This window comes from Vanacampus margaritifer, chromosome 3, assembly GCF_051991255.1.
Source record: "Vanacampus margaritifer isolate UIUO_Vmar chromosome 3, RoL_Vmar_1.0, whole genome shotgun sequence".
Lineage (NCBI taxonomy): Eukaryota > Metazoa > Chordata > Actinopteri > Syngnathiformes > Syngnathidae > Vanacampus > Vanacampus margaritifer.
In genome coordinates this window covers 10,854,136-10,871,005 of record NC_135434.1, presented here as the reverse complement: position 1 = coordinate 10,871,005, position 16,870 = coordinate 10,854,136, and the positions used below count along the sequence as shown (strand labels likewise).

General features: G+C 40.0%; 2 protein-coding genes across 2 annotated transcripts in view; one reads left to right on the top strand and one right to left on the bottom strand.

The window, feature by feature from the left end:
• fbxl17 (F-box and leucine-rich repeat protein 17) overlaps positions 1 to 12,232 on the bottom strand; it is a 253,101-nt gene extending 240,869 nt beyond the window's left edge. Inside the window, exons 1-6 of the mRNA XM_077561895.1 lie at positions 11,944 to 12,232; positions 10,663 to 11,180; positions 9,724 to 10,104; positions 9,514 to 9,636; positions 7,979 to 8,236; positions 7,772 to 7,903 (exon numbers count right to left, since the gene is read on the bottom strand). Of these exons, the coding sequence (XP_077418021.1) occupies positions 7,772 to 7,903; positions 7,979 to 8,236; positions 9,514 to 9,636; positions 9,724 to 10,104; positions 10,663 to 11,160 (1,392 nt within the window). The 5' untranslated portion in view covers positions 11,161 to 11,180; positions 11,944 to 12,232. The remainder of the gene's footprint in view (positions 1 to 7,771; positions 7,904 to 7,978; positions 8,237 to 9,513; positions 9,637 to 9,723; positions 10,105 to 10,662; positions 11,181 to 11,943) is intronic.
• A 186-nt stretch (positions 12,233 to 12,418) lies between these two features.
• prxl2c (peroxiredoxin like 2C) lies at positions 12,419 to 16,581 on the top strand. Its single transcript, XM_077561896.1, has 6 exons — positions 12,419 to 13,196; positions 13,402 to 13,470; positions 14,634 to 14,687; positions 14,756 to 14,861; positions 14,934 to 15,068; positions 15,295 to 16,581. The coding sequence occupies exons 1-6, from the start codon at positions 13,011 to 13,013 to the stop codon at positions 15,423 to 15,425; spliced, it is 681 nt and encodes a 226-aa protein (XP_077418022.1). The 5' UTR covers positions 12,419 to 13,010; the 3' UTR covers positions 15,426 to 16,581.
• Positions 16,582 to 16,870: the final 289 nt, after the last annotated feature.

The window sequence follows — 16,870 nt, the reverse complement described above, 5'->3', positions numbered from 1 at the left end:
TGCTCTCTCTCTACCTCTCTCTCTCTCTCTACCTCTCTCTCTCTCTCTCTCTCTCTCTCTCTCTCTCTCCTCTCTCTCTCTCTCTCTCTCTCTCTCTCTCTCTCTCTCTCTCTCTCTCTCTCTCTCTCTCTCTCTCTCTCTCTCTCTCTCTCTCTCTCTCTCTCTCTCTCTCTCTCTCTCTCTCTCTCTCTCTCTCTCTCTAACCTCGCTCTCTCTCTACCTCGCTCTCTCTCTCTCTACCTCGCTCTCTCTACCTCTCTCTCTCTCTCTCTCTACCTCTACCTATCTTGCTCTCTCTCTACCTCTCTCTCTACCTCGCTCTCTCTACGTCGCTCTCTCTACCTCTCTCTACCTCTCTCTCTCTCTCTCCTCTCTACCCCTCTCTCTCTCTCTCTCTACCTCTCTCTCTCTCTCTCTGTCTACCTCGCTCTCTCTACCTCGCTCTCTCTACCTCTACCTCTATCTCTCTCTAACCCCCCCCCCCCCTAAAGTGTGTTTTGTTCGTGGGCAGACCAGCGGAGGGAACTTATCGACGGTGTCCTTGTCTGAGTGCAGCCGGGTGTCCAAGTTGAAGTCAGAGCTCATTAATGCATCTTATTACTCTTCAGGCAAAAAGATGCAACAGCTACAAACACGCGCACACACAAACACCGGCGTTTTGGAGGAAACAGATCGATGTAGAAGCACTTGAGGGAGGATATCGAAGAGAGGAAAGCGCTGTTCCCTCCGAATACACACGCGGAATTTCAAGTGTGGCAGCGGTTCAAGTAAAACTTTTGAATATTAGACTGAATATATCCTGCAACACTGACAATATGTATCACTGATCAGTCTATAAACACACACAATTTAAAAAATAAAAATAAAAAAATATATTAAAAAAAGTATGCTACTCATGCTTGCACCAGTTGCAAAGGTTTAAAAAAAAACATAAATAAAGGAAAAGTATTTCTCATATATAGAACTCAAAACTGAATAAGTTAAAAACAATAGTGGAAGATTGATAGTGGAAGACACTGACGGCAAATGTCCTTAAGTTGCACGATTCCGAATTGCATCAAAAGTTTCTGGAAAACATAGGCCACTAAAGTTGCACAATACTTCAAAAGGTCAACCTCTTGACAGTTAAGAATGTTAATAAAAAGCAATGATGCATGAAGTCGACAGCCTTCAGCAATTCTCCCTCTTTGCCCTTCTATATATGCTATACAACCGTCACCATGTTTTCATTTTAATTAGTTAAACAGATTTTTAAAAAGTCAATTTATACTTGGCATGATAGAATAAAAAACATACAAACATAAAAAAAATAATTTTTGTGTTAAGTGAAGTGTCTGATACATGGTCCACATACCTGGATCCTGAAACTAATTAAAATATTCTCCAAACTAATTAAGTCAAATATGATAATTTGGTGATGAAGTAGTGCCTCCACGAGTGAAATTACAAAAGTGTTTTTAAATAATTAAAACGCAAAAACGTATAAATACATTTTAAATTCTTTGTCCTTCACTCCCAAAAACGTATTTATACATTTTTTTATGTTTTATTTTTATGCTAGAGCATACAGAAGGCTTTGATTCAGCTTCTGACATGAAGAGGTTGCTTAAAGCAATAGCAGTTAATACAAAAAACGGCCAGCAGGTGGCAGCAGAGTGTTAGAGATCGGCCAGGGCCATGTTGCAACAAGCTCTTTTTGCCAGTGTTTTCAACAGGTTTGTGAATAACGATAAAACATTGCTTCTCTAATGCTAATTGCTGCAAAAAAAAAGAAACAGATAGAAATAGACCTTTTTTCCTGATGAAAAAAAGAGACTGCAACCTTTCTTTTGGTAGGTTCCATGCTTTTATAGCAATAGAACAGAATATTTTGTGGACCTTGCAATATCAGTCAAAATCCAGTAAAACAGCCGGGAGCGAAGGGGGTTGCTTCAGTGAAAATGGCTGGGAGCGAATGATTTAATGTCTATATGGGGGCTTTTGGCAATTCACATGAAGGCTTTTACGGCACTGTGTTGACCCAGCAGCAAAGCGGGGTTGGGTGTGCACTGTATTAGACAGGACAGGCTTCTTTTCTTTTTGTTCGGAGGGTAAAAAATATGCTATGATTGTTGATCTTTAGTGTATTGTGACGAAAGCACAGAAACATTTTCAATTGTGGGGGGAAAAAAAGCTTATGTCTACTTTCACAAGGATTGACGGCGGATCCAAGACTAGGCCCAGACTTCCCTCTCCCCAGCCACCCCGCTCAGCTCCTCCAGGGCCAGGTTACCGGTTACCAGGCCAGCCGGGAGACATAGTCTCTCCAGCGTGTCCTGGCTCGTACCCGGGGGTCCCCTCCCGGTGGGACGCGCCCAGAACACATCACCAGATCAGCATCCAGGAGGCATACCAATCAGATGCCCGAGCCTCATCTGGCCTCTGGATGCGGGTCAGTATGGTGGTTTTAAATTCAAAGCGGTCAACTGGCACGACGTCAACCAAAAAAAGTCACGCCCTATGGGGGGAGGGCTGCGGCACCACACAATGCACTATTTGTCCGTACAAGTGTGTGAGCTCAGAGTGGTTCTATTTATGTGTAATTACAGTGAAATATGTGAATAAAGTTTCCACGGGACATTCCAGTGCAGCTGTTCACTTCATCAGCTCCTGAAAATGTGTCCCTGACAAAATTTCTTTTTTTTTTTTTTTTAAACAAGGCCCCTGTGTGTGTTAGTGTATGTCAAAAGGGCGATCCCATAATAAGCGACAGCTATCATTAGCACTTCCTTTGACTCTGCTGGCCCTATAATCTGGTTAATTAAATCTGAAAGTGTCAATATACAATTTAATCTGCTTGATTGGACCGTCAGGGGGTTCGCTGTCATTCCAACGGCCGCAGAACGAAGACCGCTGACAGGCCGTCAGACCAGAGGTGGCCAAGAAACACGCTTCCCACCCCGACAGATCGCCGTTTCTGTTGATCCACGCACCGTTTGTGCTAAGAGAAATAAATTCCCATCGTCCGAGCCTTAGAAGTGTCGTAGAATGATGGAAAAATGTGGCAAAAGCAGCACAGGCTCTGATTGAAAATGCAAAGTAGTAATTAGCCCCAAATTGAGGGCACATGCTAATCTTTGTTCGGGGCTTCTGCAATTCCACTCACATTTTCACATTCTGGACTGATTAAAATTGTAAATAATCAGTGTGTGTGTTTGTAGGTGTGTTCTTTCAATCCTTTTGCAAGAAAATGAAGCACACGCTCTGTGATTTTAACAAGACAGGAGAGCAGATAAAGCACATTTAAGAGAGTGTTAAAAAAGGAAAAAGTGCTTCTCGGGCAAAAATGTCCGCCGATTTCAAAGGGGCGTTTAATTGAAAACGAAAAGTAGTGCGAAGTTGCCAACGCAGACGGACAGAGGGTTAAATTGCGCAAGTTTGTAGTTCATCCACCAAAAGTTTCATTTTTGTCTGTCCTCCATCGCTGAAGCAAAGTGAAGAAAAGAGGAATTTGTTATTCTCTGAGCCTTTGCCCTTCCAGGTGATGGGAGACAACAGAATAAGAATGGGCAAGAGAAAGGGAGAAACACTCACTTCAGAGGATGAAAACAAGACTTGAAAGGCAACCAGTGCCATAAAAGCAAGTGTGACATAAATAGTGGATGAGCGCCAATCAGGAATGCAGGGTCGCTGCCAAAAGGGCTATCGGAGACACCATACAGCCATCCGCTTCCCTAACAATGCGTCACTCGCAACTCACACTTGGTCTGTCATTTTTTAATCATTCAATAAACTTGGAGACACAACAAGAAATCGGAAATCAAGAGTACAACTTGGACTGATCACCAGCCAATCACAGGGCACATATAGACAACCAACCATTCACACTAATATTTACATTGACTGATAATTTAGAGCAGGGGTGTTCAAATTCTGTCCTCGAGTGCAACTATCCTGAATGTTTTCAATGTTTCCCTCCACCAACACACCCAATTCAAATGACCAGCTCATCAGCACACTGTGCAGAAGTCAGATAATGATCCTTGGACACCCCTGATTTTGAGTCTTCAATGACCATAACATGCCTTTCTTTGGAATCTCCCTATAAAAAATTAAAATAAAATGAAAAACACGCAATCGCGAGGAGAACACAAAAAAACTCCACGCAGGAAGTTCAAAGATGAGATTTGAACCCCAATCCCCAGAAATGTGAAGCAGACAAGCTATCCACTAGGTCACCATGCTGCCACCACATCAACTTTCGTCTAGCAGCATGTCTTAATTTGAATAAAATAAAAAATAAAAAGTAAATAGCTCGCTAAATAAATTTCCCAAAATTTCAACATAACTGAAAACTTTTTACTTTTTTTTTCCCAAACTAAAATAAGTGAAGGAAGTTCCCAGTGTCAGCAGCATCTCTTATAAAGTTAAAAGTGAAAATTTAAATAGCTAGCTATATTAGCTATATTAGCTATAGATAGTCAGTTTATTGACCAAACTCAGGAAACAGGTGATCCATGACTGGTCGTTACGTATTTCCTCAGCACAGGTGATGTCATCTTCAGTCGACAGCAAATGGAAAAAAAATAATTTTTAAAGAATTGTCCATGAAAAATAATGAAATTATCAAATTAATTATTATTAACTCATTCAGTGCCATTGACGGCTATAAACGTCAACAATTTATTTGAACTATTTCTATTGGTTTAACATTTTTTCCACTTTTGTTAACAAGAGTATGAAAACCTAGAAAAGAAAATTACTGTACATTTAGAACAGATATAAAAAATGTGTGATTAATCGCGAGTTAACTATTGAAGTCATGCAGTTTATTACAATCAAAAATGTAAATCGCCTGACACGATTTAAAAAAAGGAAAGAAAAAATTAGGGGCGTCAGGCGATTACATTTTTTAATCGTAATTAATCGCATGACTTCACTAGTTAACTCATGATTAATCACTAATTTTATATCTGTTCTAAATATACAAGTAAAAAAAAATCAAGTTTTTCATACTCTTGTTAACAAAACGAAGGGGGAAAAAAAGTTGAACTTAATTAATTTTTGACGTCTATAACCGTGAATGGCAGTGAATGAGTTAATAATTCATGCTGAAAATGGCCCAATGATTCAAGTATCCCTCTAATGAAGGCGATTTTGCCTTGTTGAGCAGACATTTTGCTGCTCAACAGAGGGGTTATAGTCCAGCAATGGCAGCAGACAGGTGAGTCATAAGTCCTCTGAAAATCAACCCCCCACACACAAAAAAGAGCTGCCAAAAACGCATGATTAGGGATTGGTCAATTTTAAACGCCAATGTGGAGTAGCAAATTCTACTTGTCAACTGCTACGGACAACACAACACCTACCATTCATGTTTTTTGGGATGCAGGAGGAAGCCGGAAAACTCGGGACAAAACTCCTCATCAAATTACACTCATTAAATCCGGTACAAGTGTACCTAACGATGTGACTAGTGATTAGCGATAGCGCTGCTATTAGTGGTTTGGAGCATTTCTTTAAAGGATACATGAGCAAAAGAACTGGACACGCAACTAACACAAAAAGAAGACCCTCCAGCACGGAAGAGAAAACCCCACAAATGATGACAAGAGGAAAGAGAAGAACGGCAAAAAAGAAGGGGGAGGTGATTGAAAGACCTCACAGAAAACATCCTGTGGCGCTTTGCTTACCGGTAATCAAGTTTAGAGGAAACGAAAGAGGAGAGCATTGTAAAAGCACACCACCCATATTAAAAGCAGATCGCGTAAAGAAGATGATCTCATATAAGGTTACTTTACTATTTTGAATTGTTTTAATTGTCTGAGTACAGCCTGTCTGAGTAGCCAGCGAGCCTAGACATAATAATTCTTACTCGGACTTCTTATCTAAGCTGGAAAAGAGCCTCACATCTGAAAAACGTCTGCGATGCACACTGCTGTGCTGAAATGTTAATAGAAGCAATATTCATCTCTCAGCAAGAGGCTATCCCTAATATGTGGTACAATTAAGTTGATGAATGGGCTTTTAACAAACTGAGCTATTGTTAACAATCGTGAGTGGGATAATTCATCAAGATCTTCATGGTTTTACTTTTGGAAAGAAGAGACAAATGAAAGGGATTTAGGGGCCGACATGACAAATGAGCAGTTATATTCTATTTCTATGCGAGAGTCCGGAAACAAGAAGCCAAATGACCAATAAAAGGGGTTTCGTGATAGCCATTTGGCAAAGAAACACTCAACTCTGCACTGCACTGCTATGAATACAGTCTGTGACAGGGGGAAGAATGCAACGGACTGGCTTTTTTTTTTAAGAGTCAAATAGCCCCATCTAGTGGTAAACTGAAGAATAGCACACTCCATATTGTGCATAAGCGGTTCAGAGAATGAATGGAGGGACTGACGGATATTCAAGCAATGCTGAGCTAAATCAGCCATCAACATTCATGTTATTAATAGTAGTAGTAGTGTTGATATAATTATATTAATGATAAACCTACATACAACGTTGATTTGTGCCTAATCTTTTATGTAATTACAGTACTGCAATTATATACTTTAAGATGGATGTGTGCCTAAAAAAAAAATATTTGTAGTAGTAGTAGTAGTAATAATAATAGCAATATTGAAATCATCAATATTATTCAGTATATTAAAGGAAAATATAAAAAAGAAAATGATTTTTTTTTTTATATGGACTATGTGCCTAAACACACTACTATATCCAACTTTTAATTCAATATTCTTATTATTAAACTATAGTTTGGAATTTTCATTTTAGTTAGTTTTTATTTCGTTTTGAGTTTTGCTTTGTTTTGAGTAAGTTTAAGTTCAAGTTAGTTATAATTCGTTTTCAGGATGGTTCTGTTAGCTTTTATTAGTTTTAGTTATCTAAAAAAATGCTTAGTTTTAGTTTAGTTTGAATTAGTTTTTCTTTTTTTTTAATGTGTAATGTGCGCAAGATTTAATAAACACCATTGTAAAATGAAAAAAGTAACAAATTTTTTACCTAGTGTTGCATTTCGGCTGAGTTAAATGCAAAAGCAGGTGAGTCGAGCCATAGGAGCCAAAAGTCAAGCACGCAAAATTGTCGCCTATGAACGACTTCATCTCAAGGTGCTTTTCTATTGGCTGCTGCTAGATGACGTCACTTTTTTGTGACGCACTTTCAAACGTCCTTATTCCGGTTAATATCAAAATAAATATACTTAAAATCACATTTAAAAATTATCCCTAAAGGCTCATGCATTCAATTAATTACCAAAGACTAAAACGAAGGGACATTTTAGCAATAATTACAGTTAGTTTTATGTAATGTAGTTTCAGTAGTTTATTTTATTTTGTTAACAAAATTGTTGTTAAATTTTTCTTTAGTTTTTGTTACCTAAAATAACCTTGGTTGAAGGGTGGCAATAAATAAAACTTTCTTTTTTTTTAATCCGTGCAATAACAAAATAAGATCAATAATTCCAAACTCAGATCCCCACCCAGCGGGTCAGTGAAAAATTGTCTTTCAAAAAAAAAAAGTCCCTGCTGCTCTAAAGCATCAAATATGCTCCCTGCTGACCACAAAGATGAAAATAGTGCTGTGACAAAAAAGGATGCAAAAGCCCAGCAAACACAAATAAACCAACATTTCAACAGCGTTCAAAGCAGGGGAGGCCGTCCGAGGACATCCATTACGACAGAAGACCATGACAACATGAAGAAAAACAGACGAACGCACTGTCGCTCCTCTACATTCATGATGAAAAGCAGAAAACAGCATTGAGACAAAAAACAGGACTGACCAGTTTGTTCTCCTGCAAGTACAATTTCTGCAGTTTGTGGCATCCTTTGGCCAAAGCCACCATGCCTTCATCGCTGATCCCGTAACACTGACCCAGGTGAATGTCCTTCAGCTCACTGCAGCACTCGCCGAGCTAACACAAACAGACAATGGAAGTAAGAAATGTTGTTTTTCTACATTTGGGGCGACAATATATTCAGATGAATACCTTTATGAGAGCCCTGTCTGTCAGTCGGTCCTGGTTTCCCACGTGCACTTTCAGCAGCTGAGGACAGTGTGCAGCCAAGGCAGCCAGGGAAATGTCCCCCAGCTGCTTGCACCTGTATGCCGTGTACTTCTGCAGGCCGGGACACTGCGAGGCCAGAGAGAAGACTCCGTGGTCATGGACCCCCCTGCAGTCCGAGATATTTATCTCGGTCACATTCTGCCTTCGAGAGGCTATTTTTGCCAGGAGATCATCGTTTACCTGGAAAGGCAAAAGATTACAGTTTGTTAACCTACCTTCTGGTATTCGCTGAGAAACTCAACAATTCGGTGTAAAAACTATTACTTTGATGCCATCTTGATGGTGTTGTTTGGTTTAACTTCCTTATTATGTTTTTTAGTCTGCCTTTGAGATGTCCTGCTTTGTGGTTAGTCCTCAAATGCATCTCATGTGAGACAAAAGTCAAATTGAAGGTTTGTTTAGGCTTCTCTAGTGTGCATTTATAATGTGTTTACATTCTCAAACATTTATTAATGCGTGTAAATAGCAAAAAGGGTGTTAAAAATTAAATCGGTCCAAATAAAATGCTGGACTCCTTGACTTGAGCACACCCATCTGTAAGTTGCCACTCTGAACATTTGAAGTTCTCCAACACCTTTTCAATTATCGTTACGCTGTAAAGGGGAAGTCAACCTTAAACATTTCTTGACATGTTTTTATGTGACCTCACTTGTCTAAACATGACATTCTGATTAATATTACATTTGTGGAATATGAGTTATGCAGCAAAATCCAGCCGTTTTTATCCATCTCAAGGGGCGGCCATTTTGCCACTTGCTGTCATTTTGCTGTTCATTGGTGTCCGGCCAAATTGTCTTAAAAGTGTTTAAAGACAAAACCCAAACGTTGAGTTGATCAGATTTTTTTTTAGGAGAAAATTAACCGAAAACATTTCTTTACAATATGATCTATGTAACACCACTAGTCTAAACACAGTATTCTGATCCATATTGTGTTTGTGGAATATGACTTAAGCAGCAAAATTCATCCGTTTTTATCAACGTCAGGAGGCGGCCATTTTGCCATTGCCTGAAAATGACAGCACAGTTGCTCAGGGCTCAGACGACGACCAATCACCGCTGACCTGTTTTCTGAAGCTGAGCTGTGATTGGTTGTTACCCGAGACGTGAGCAACTGTGATGTCATTTTCACTCAACAGCTAGTGGCAAAATGGCCGCCTTCTGATATTGATTAAAACGGTTAGATTTTGCTGCTTAACTCACATTCAAGTAACGTAATATTAACCAAACTACCGTATTTAGATTAGTGGGGCTGCATAGAATATATTATTGTTAATAATTTTTTTGGAGGGGTTGACTCTTTGTCCCCATCTTGTGGCATCTGTAGGTAATAAGAAATCCCTTTTTTGAGGAGGCATCAATTTCTAATAGATTTTCACTCTAATTCATTTTACATTAATTCTTATGGTGAAAAGAACCCACTGTATACTAAACTGTATGTCCTCTGTGTTGACTTACTTGTTGCAGGCCACTGAGGTCGATTTGCTTCCAGAACTGGAAGTCCAAGCAAAGGTCCCTCCAGTACTTGCAAACTAAAGAGGCGCACAGGCAACGCTCCTTCACAGTCAAATGCGAGAGAACCTGTGATGACACAGAAGGTTGTTAATGATGGAAATGCATCTTTAAAAAAATATATCAAACTTAGCCGAGTCTTGCACGACTGCTGACCTTAAGAAGGATGGAAGAAGGCAGATGATTGATACTTAATGGATCAGCGGCATCAGAGCCTCTGGCCTGGCAGTCGTCGTTGTGCTGCAGGCTGGCGGGGGACAAATCCGAGCTGGGGGTCAGTTCCACCTGAAGAGCCGACCCGCAGCAGCCGTCGGCCGCGGTTGAAGAAGATGAGGATGATGGAGAAGAGGATGAGGAAGAGGGCAACGGGCGGATGGGAAGGTGGCAGTGGCCGGTTTGGGAGTTTGAGGAAGCCTCGCCCACGCTTCCGCCCACTCCTCCGTTTTCTATGCTAGCATCAGGGGCAGAGAAGGCACAGCGTGGCTGCTTGTTGCAAGGCGTGCACCTCTGGACCTCGGAACACTTCCTCTTACACACCTACGTACAGGGAGATACACACAGGCTCAATTTAGCAACTTTAATTCTTCGCTAAGGAACAGACAAGATAAGCTGAATCTTTTCAATCTTCAATCTTTTGTTTTGCGTATGATAAGAAAAAAAAGAAAAGGCAACATTTTGAGTGTTATTGTAAATTTTTTTCAAAGAGCTACAGCCTCAGTATGGTTCACTTTCCCAACAGTTTTTTTCCCTGTTATTTAGGTGCAATTTATATTCAACTTTAATGTGAAATACATTTTAAATGAACCATCATCTAGTTCATTTTTATAATTTTTTACATCAAAGTGCAATGTTCAAACTGCGCTTAACTGACTAATGATATCAATTTTTTAGAACACTTCCGCCTATGAATGCTAGTGTATGATAATGTGATCCTTTCAAGTGGTGCTTGCTGTAAAAAAAAAAGTTTAAGAACCAAGGTGAAGGGGCAACTAAAAATCTAAATCTGAAATTGTCTTTTCATGGAAAAAAAAAGTAATATTTCATTTTTAAGCCAAAATGCCCTAGCCCTAGATGAATGTTTCATCAGCCTCTTACCATTTCGGCGTAGTCACCGGTGCAGCCGGGTACAGGCACAGGAATGGGCACAGTCACAGACACGCCAGCAGTCCGAAAAAGAGCCGGCGGTGGAATGAGTTTTGCCGGTACAGCTGACAACAGGCTCCTCCCCTGCCCTTCCCAAATAGCTAACTCTGGTGGAGAAAGCAGGAACTTGGAGCAGTCCTCGGGAGATGCAAGTGTGGCGTACCGCTCGGCGAGCTTAGAGGCAGCTGCCGCTGCGCTGATTCCGACTGCGCCGACGCCTGGGACGGTGATGCCGGTGACGCTGTTGTGACGGCACCCGCTGCCGTTGACGCCGGCCTCCAGAGGGTCGCTGTCCTCGTTGAAACCGCCGCCGCTGCTGCTGCTGTGGATGATGAAGCACAGCATGCAAGGCCCCTGCAGGAAGCAGTTCCTCTTCTTCTTCTTCCTGTGATGTTGCTTGCGTGTCTTCTTCTTCAGACGGTAACCATTTTTCGAGAGAAGATGGCCCATATAGATGACTCGAGAAACCTCTAGAAAGGAATTGGATAAAATATGTTTAATTTGAAATGCTGAGAGCGAGCCACATCAGGACAAGAGCTAAGTATTTCAAGGGTAACACAATGAGGTCAATGTTGAAGCACAGTGGAACTTCAATCCATTGCTTATGTTTATTAGGGTCAGAAATTAGCTGCAGCCTAGACCGGCTGACTTTCAGTGAGATTCAAACTCTGAACCTCAGAACAGCAAAGCAGATGTGCTAACCACTAATGCACCGTGCTGCCTCGTGGCAACAAAATACCCCCAATCCCCAATATTATGAATACATGTCAATACGTAGTCGTGAACCACTGCAAATTACAATAACACACAGCTAAAGTAACACCTCAGTGCACATTAATCTGATTATGATTACCTTTGTAAAGGCAGAAGGTTTAATCAAGTATTTCGTTGCACTATGCAAGGTTTACCATGTAGTTGTTTGACTCAATTTATGAGCACATTGCGATTTTAGTTTGGCGAAGACATAGTCGCATGGTGGCTATCGAATGAAAACAAGAAGGTGTAAACAACAGAACAGGTGGTCAACTGAGCAATGCATATAAAACAAAGCCAACACTACAGTGGTGGCCAAGTATTTGCAACTTGAACAATACGTAAACCGTTGGCATTTCCTGCATCTTTGCAAGCTTTATTGACTGATAAAGAGGCGACCAGGAGCTATCCTGCCAGGCTAGGTGGCTCCATCTTCGGATGCTAAAAACTAGCTGTAGCAACGAGGAGACCATCTCTCACCCGTTCGCACGGTGCTGCCACACTTGGCCGCCGAGCTCACATAATAGTCCTCTTGTGGCCGGTCGAGATGAATGATGACACCGCTCTGGAGAAACAAGGACGCGGAATAGCCTCGTTAGCCTAGCAGCGCCGCACTAAAAACAGTAGCAGCCCTGGCTGTGTTCTTCAGAACACAAGAACACTTCCGCACCTTGGGGGCAAAAGTACGGAAGCTGAAGAGGACCAACCGTACGGGCAGTGTCGCTTCAATGAATATAGTATAAATGCATCTAAGAAAAGTCAAAACATTTGTAGCGTTTATTGTTTATTTATAATTATTTAAATGTTATTTGAGAAGCAGCAGCATGGTGAGTGAGTGGTTAGCGCGTCTGCCTCACAGTTCTGTGTTCCAGGTTCGAATGTTCAGGCCCTTACATGTGAACTGGCATGTTCTCTAATGATCACAGCTTCAGAGCAATTTTACACAATGTTCCACATGTTCTTTGAAGCCTCTAAGTTGTCCATTTAATGTGCCACCGCTATGCGACCGGCTGGCAACCCTTCCAAGCTGTACCCAAGACATCTGGTTCACCTCATTCAATACTAATACAAATTATGTATTATTTTACTGTCATTATTTCTATATTTTTTATCATCAACATTATCTGTGCTAGTACTTTTCGAGGCACACGTTTTTATTTGGCATAGACCAGACTATTGCTCGTCCAGCTAGCCAACACCAGATGTTCATCGTCAAGTTCGTCAACTCTGTTTTGATATTTAACACATTTCCGTCAGACAAGTCTATATAATCGTCTGGCGCGTCATTATGATCTTTGTTAAGTAACTAGTCTTTCATAAACTTTTTAAATCAAAATATTTGTTGAGACTTTGATCCATACACATTTACATACTTTATTTAAACAACAAACAGTAAACAAAATGTGAAATATCTTTCATAAACGTTTTTTTATTTTTTTTTAATCTTTCATAAACCATTTTAAAGCGCCAGCGAGTGAGTGACGTATGGTAATTGGGCGTGACTTTCCAGCCTTAGCTGAACGCCTAAAAATAGTCCCAAAACAAAAATGGCAGAAGTGAAGTTGCCCATAACACGACAAATCGAGAGCGAAGCTACTCCGGAGGGTGGATCTCCTCCGGTCAGCGTGCACCTCCAAGACGTAGAGGATTGTTTCATTTACGACCGCCACGGAACGCCCCTCCCGTTCAAGTGTTTGTACCAAGACAGGAAGTCGATCATTATTTTTGTGCGGGTAGGGAGAAACTTCATTTGCCGTCCATCTATTTGACAGCAACGGTTAAATAAGTGTTGGAAAGTAGCATTAAGTGAGCTTGGGTCTTGTGCAGAGGCGGAAAAAAAAGGCTGAATTTATAAATAAATGTACAACAAGATGACACTTTTTTTGTAAAGTGTCTTGTGGTGGTAGTTTTTAACCTCTCCCAAAAATGTTCCTGTAGAATTTCTTGTGTTACAGCTGCAAAGAATATGTGGATGATCTAAGCAAAATACACAAAGAGGTTTTGGAGGTGAGTCCTGACTCTCAAATACTTCTATATCTGCTTCTTCTTCTGCTACTGCTACTACTAGTACTATTAATAATAATAGTAAAACGTTTTGTTTTGTTTTCCTCCACACAATTTAAACCCTGGTTCCCTGGTGTCTTAAAAACATGTCTCAACAAAGGTTGAGGTTTGTTGGCAATTACCACATTTCTTGTCTAGCTGAAATTAGTCTGTTTTGTGCATATGTGTGCAACTGTATACTTACATATACCAGTGGGCCAATGGTGAGTCAAACTTTTCGCTACCATGACGACAAGGGTGTTGTGACTGAATGGTTTCTCCTTGTAGAATGCAGGGGGGGAAAGTATGTGCCTATGAAAACAATGAAAGCATTTTCGTTCGTGGGTGCAGCACTTCATGCATGTCTGTGAGTGGATCCATGCATATGGCACATGGACACAACATGGCGACAGTTTCACCAAGCAATTAAGTTCTTGTGATGTTCAGCTTGTCACCACAGCAAAGCACTCACATGATTTGATTGACATGTTTGTTTTTTGCTGGATGACCTTCCTGAACATGCCCATTTTTTGATCTTGGCTTGGGACTAGCAGTGGCTAGGTATTGATGTACTGACTGGGAATAGGGCAAGAGCCATCTACATGAAAAGTTAACTGTACAGTATATTAACTCTTTGACTGCCAGACGTTTTCAGAAAAGGGATGCCGTGGGTGCCAGCCGATTTAAGCATTTTTGACTGATCTTTCAAGGTCCACAGAAAATTATGTGTTTGGACTATGGAAACACACATACTACCAAATGAAAGATTGGACTCTCATCTTTCATCAGAAAAAAAAGTTTGTTTCTACCTTATTCCGTTTTTCAGTAATCAACAATAGAAAATGGTTAGTTTCACCTCTGTTTTGAAAAAACGTATTTTAACGTCTTTGGCACTCCTCCATAGGATTTTACTAAACGTCATTTAACGTTTTTGGCAGTCAAACAGTTAAAGCATCCTATCAGAAGCTAACAGTTGGCTAATGCTAATAATGCACTCAAGATTCAATGCAACTCTTAGAACAGTTATGGTGTATTCTATTTAAAACAAAACAAATGCAAAATACAGGCTAAGAAAGCATTTTTTTTGTAAAATCTTTTTTTTAATTTTATTTTATTTTTGTTTGCAGGATGCTGAAGTTAGTCTAGTTGTCATTGGTCAGTCTGCTCATCATCACATACAGGTATGCACTTTTCTTAAATGTATGAAGTATTGTGTAAATGTAGCATTCAGTCAGGTTTTGGCGTCCAGCCTTTCTGCACACTGACAGGATACACTCATGAGATCTACGTGGACCCCGAAAGGATCATTTACCATAAACTCGGCATGAAACGAGAAGAGACATATACAATCTCAGGTAAAACTCAGTAAATACAGATTAATGCCACATTCATGCCATGAATGAGGATCCTTTCATTTCTGTTTGAAGCCCAACCGAGTCCTCATGTCAAGTCTGGTGTCTTTATGGGCCAAATGAAGAGTATATGGAGAGCCATGACGTGTCCTGCATTCGATTTCCAGGGCGATCTCCATCAGCAAGGTGGCGCTCTCATTGCAGGACCAGGTCAGATTTGTTCACGCTAAATAATCTTCTGTCACTGTAGATAAGTGCTTCTTATTATTTTTACACAAAGTACTAGTGTATTTATACACACAGTTTGAGCATTGACACTGTAAAATAAAATGTATTGCACAAACATTTTGAATATTGAACTCAAAATGTTAATACAACTAAACTATACTTCTGCAGTGATTTTTTTTTCATCATTCATTTTTCCAACTCTTTGCAGGCCCCCAAGTGCATTTCTCCCATTTTGACATGAACCATCTGGACCACATGCCCATCAACTGGCTGCTGCAGCTCGCCGGAGTTCAACGCACTCTCAACTTCACCAATAAGCCAAAAGTCATCCATTTGTAACCGGCTGGCATACCCAAAGTATTGCTTCTGCTTTGCAACACAGAAGTTAGCGATACTGGGTGCTGAAAAAAGTTTGGGGAATACTCACCAGTGTTCCAATCCCAACTTGGCTGTGAAACACCTGAATAAGTCTTACATGTCTTTGCATGAGATTCAAGAACATATGATTACATACACACTCACACACACACACGCATGCACGCACATACACACCCACATACAAAAAAAAAAGAGAGCAATGATTATGATTATTATTATGTAAAATCTGTAAAATTACCGAATGAACAATACTGAGCTCTCCAGGAATTTAAAAAAAAATTAAATTAAAATAAATAAATTAAAATAAATTTAAAAAAGAACATATTATTTGTAGAACTTATCTGTCACGGATATTTGCAGTTTTTTTTTCTTACTATAATGTCCTCACATTTGGGAAAGGAAAGCCATATTTGCCAGTGCGCTTTTCAGCTGTGTATTGAACACCAAGAAAACACGAACACACTCACTCATAAGATGCTTGTTAAAAGAATTTAACATGCAAACACTACAATATAATTTTTTTTACAGTATGTTTTATGCTGATGTGTTTTTTTCCTGCCCAAATACATTTGCAATGTGTTTAAAAAGTGTTTTGATAAGTGTAAATGTGTGTATATGGGAGGGACAAAACTATATATATAAAAAATAAGTTTTTATGGTGTTTCATATTGTGGGTGTTTATTTATGTGTATGGACAATACTAATGTAATTAAATTTAAGGTATTGCAATTGCACACATTAATTTAATTTACTTAATAACAGCAAAGTTCTTCCTTGGCCCAAATACGCATTACCTTTCAATAATGTGGAATTGTAAGTTTTGTGAGCAATAATGAGCAATAATGAGCCTTAGACTTTTGCACAATACTGGAGTTGTGTGGTCCTATGGTGAAACTTATTCAGCTGTCTAGCAGTTTAACATGAAAATGGCTGACAAAAATCAACTTGACGTTTACAGTATATAAACATTTGTATGATGTGCTTGAGTCATCAGTAATCAGGCACACTTAACACAGCTTTCTATTGTCCATTTAGATAGCAATATGTATGCAATTTGTGTTCATTCCAAAGGGCTCGTTTCTAATGTTTTGTTAAATAAAGTACAGTATAGTTTCTATTTCTTGAGCACATTTCATTTATAAAAACCAACGTTCATCCGTTTCCTGTCCGTGTGAACTGGAGCATTCAAGCTGATTTAGGGGCCTGTCAATCACATAGACAAACAAACAATGGGCCATTTACGGTCGTCATGCATGTTTTAAGAATGCGGGACGAAGCCAGAGAAAACTCACCCAGCCTTGAGGAGGCTCCACGCAAATTCAACACGAGCTGAGTTTCGAACTTGGATCCTTCAGCGTGTGAAGCGGACACGTTAACCGTGACATCGGGAAATTACATCAAGATTT

Bases quoted from the DNA above. Each gene is read 5' to 3' on its own strand.
- prxl2c (XM_077561896.1), top strand. From the start codon at position 13,011: ATGGCAGAAGTGAAGTTGCCCATAACACGACAAATCGAGAGCGAAGCT. The intron at 13,197-13,401 runs GTAGGGAGAAAC...ATGTTCCTGTAG, and splicing joins CGATCATTATTTTTGTGCGG to AATTTCTTGTGTTACAGCTG. The intron at 14,862-14,933 runs GTAAAACTCAGT...TTCTGTTTGAAG, and splicing joins AGAGACATATACAATCTCAG to CCCAACCGAGTCCTCATGTC.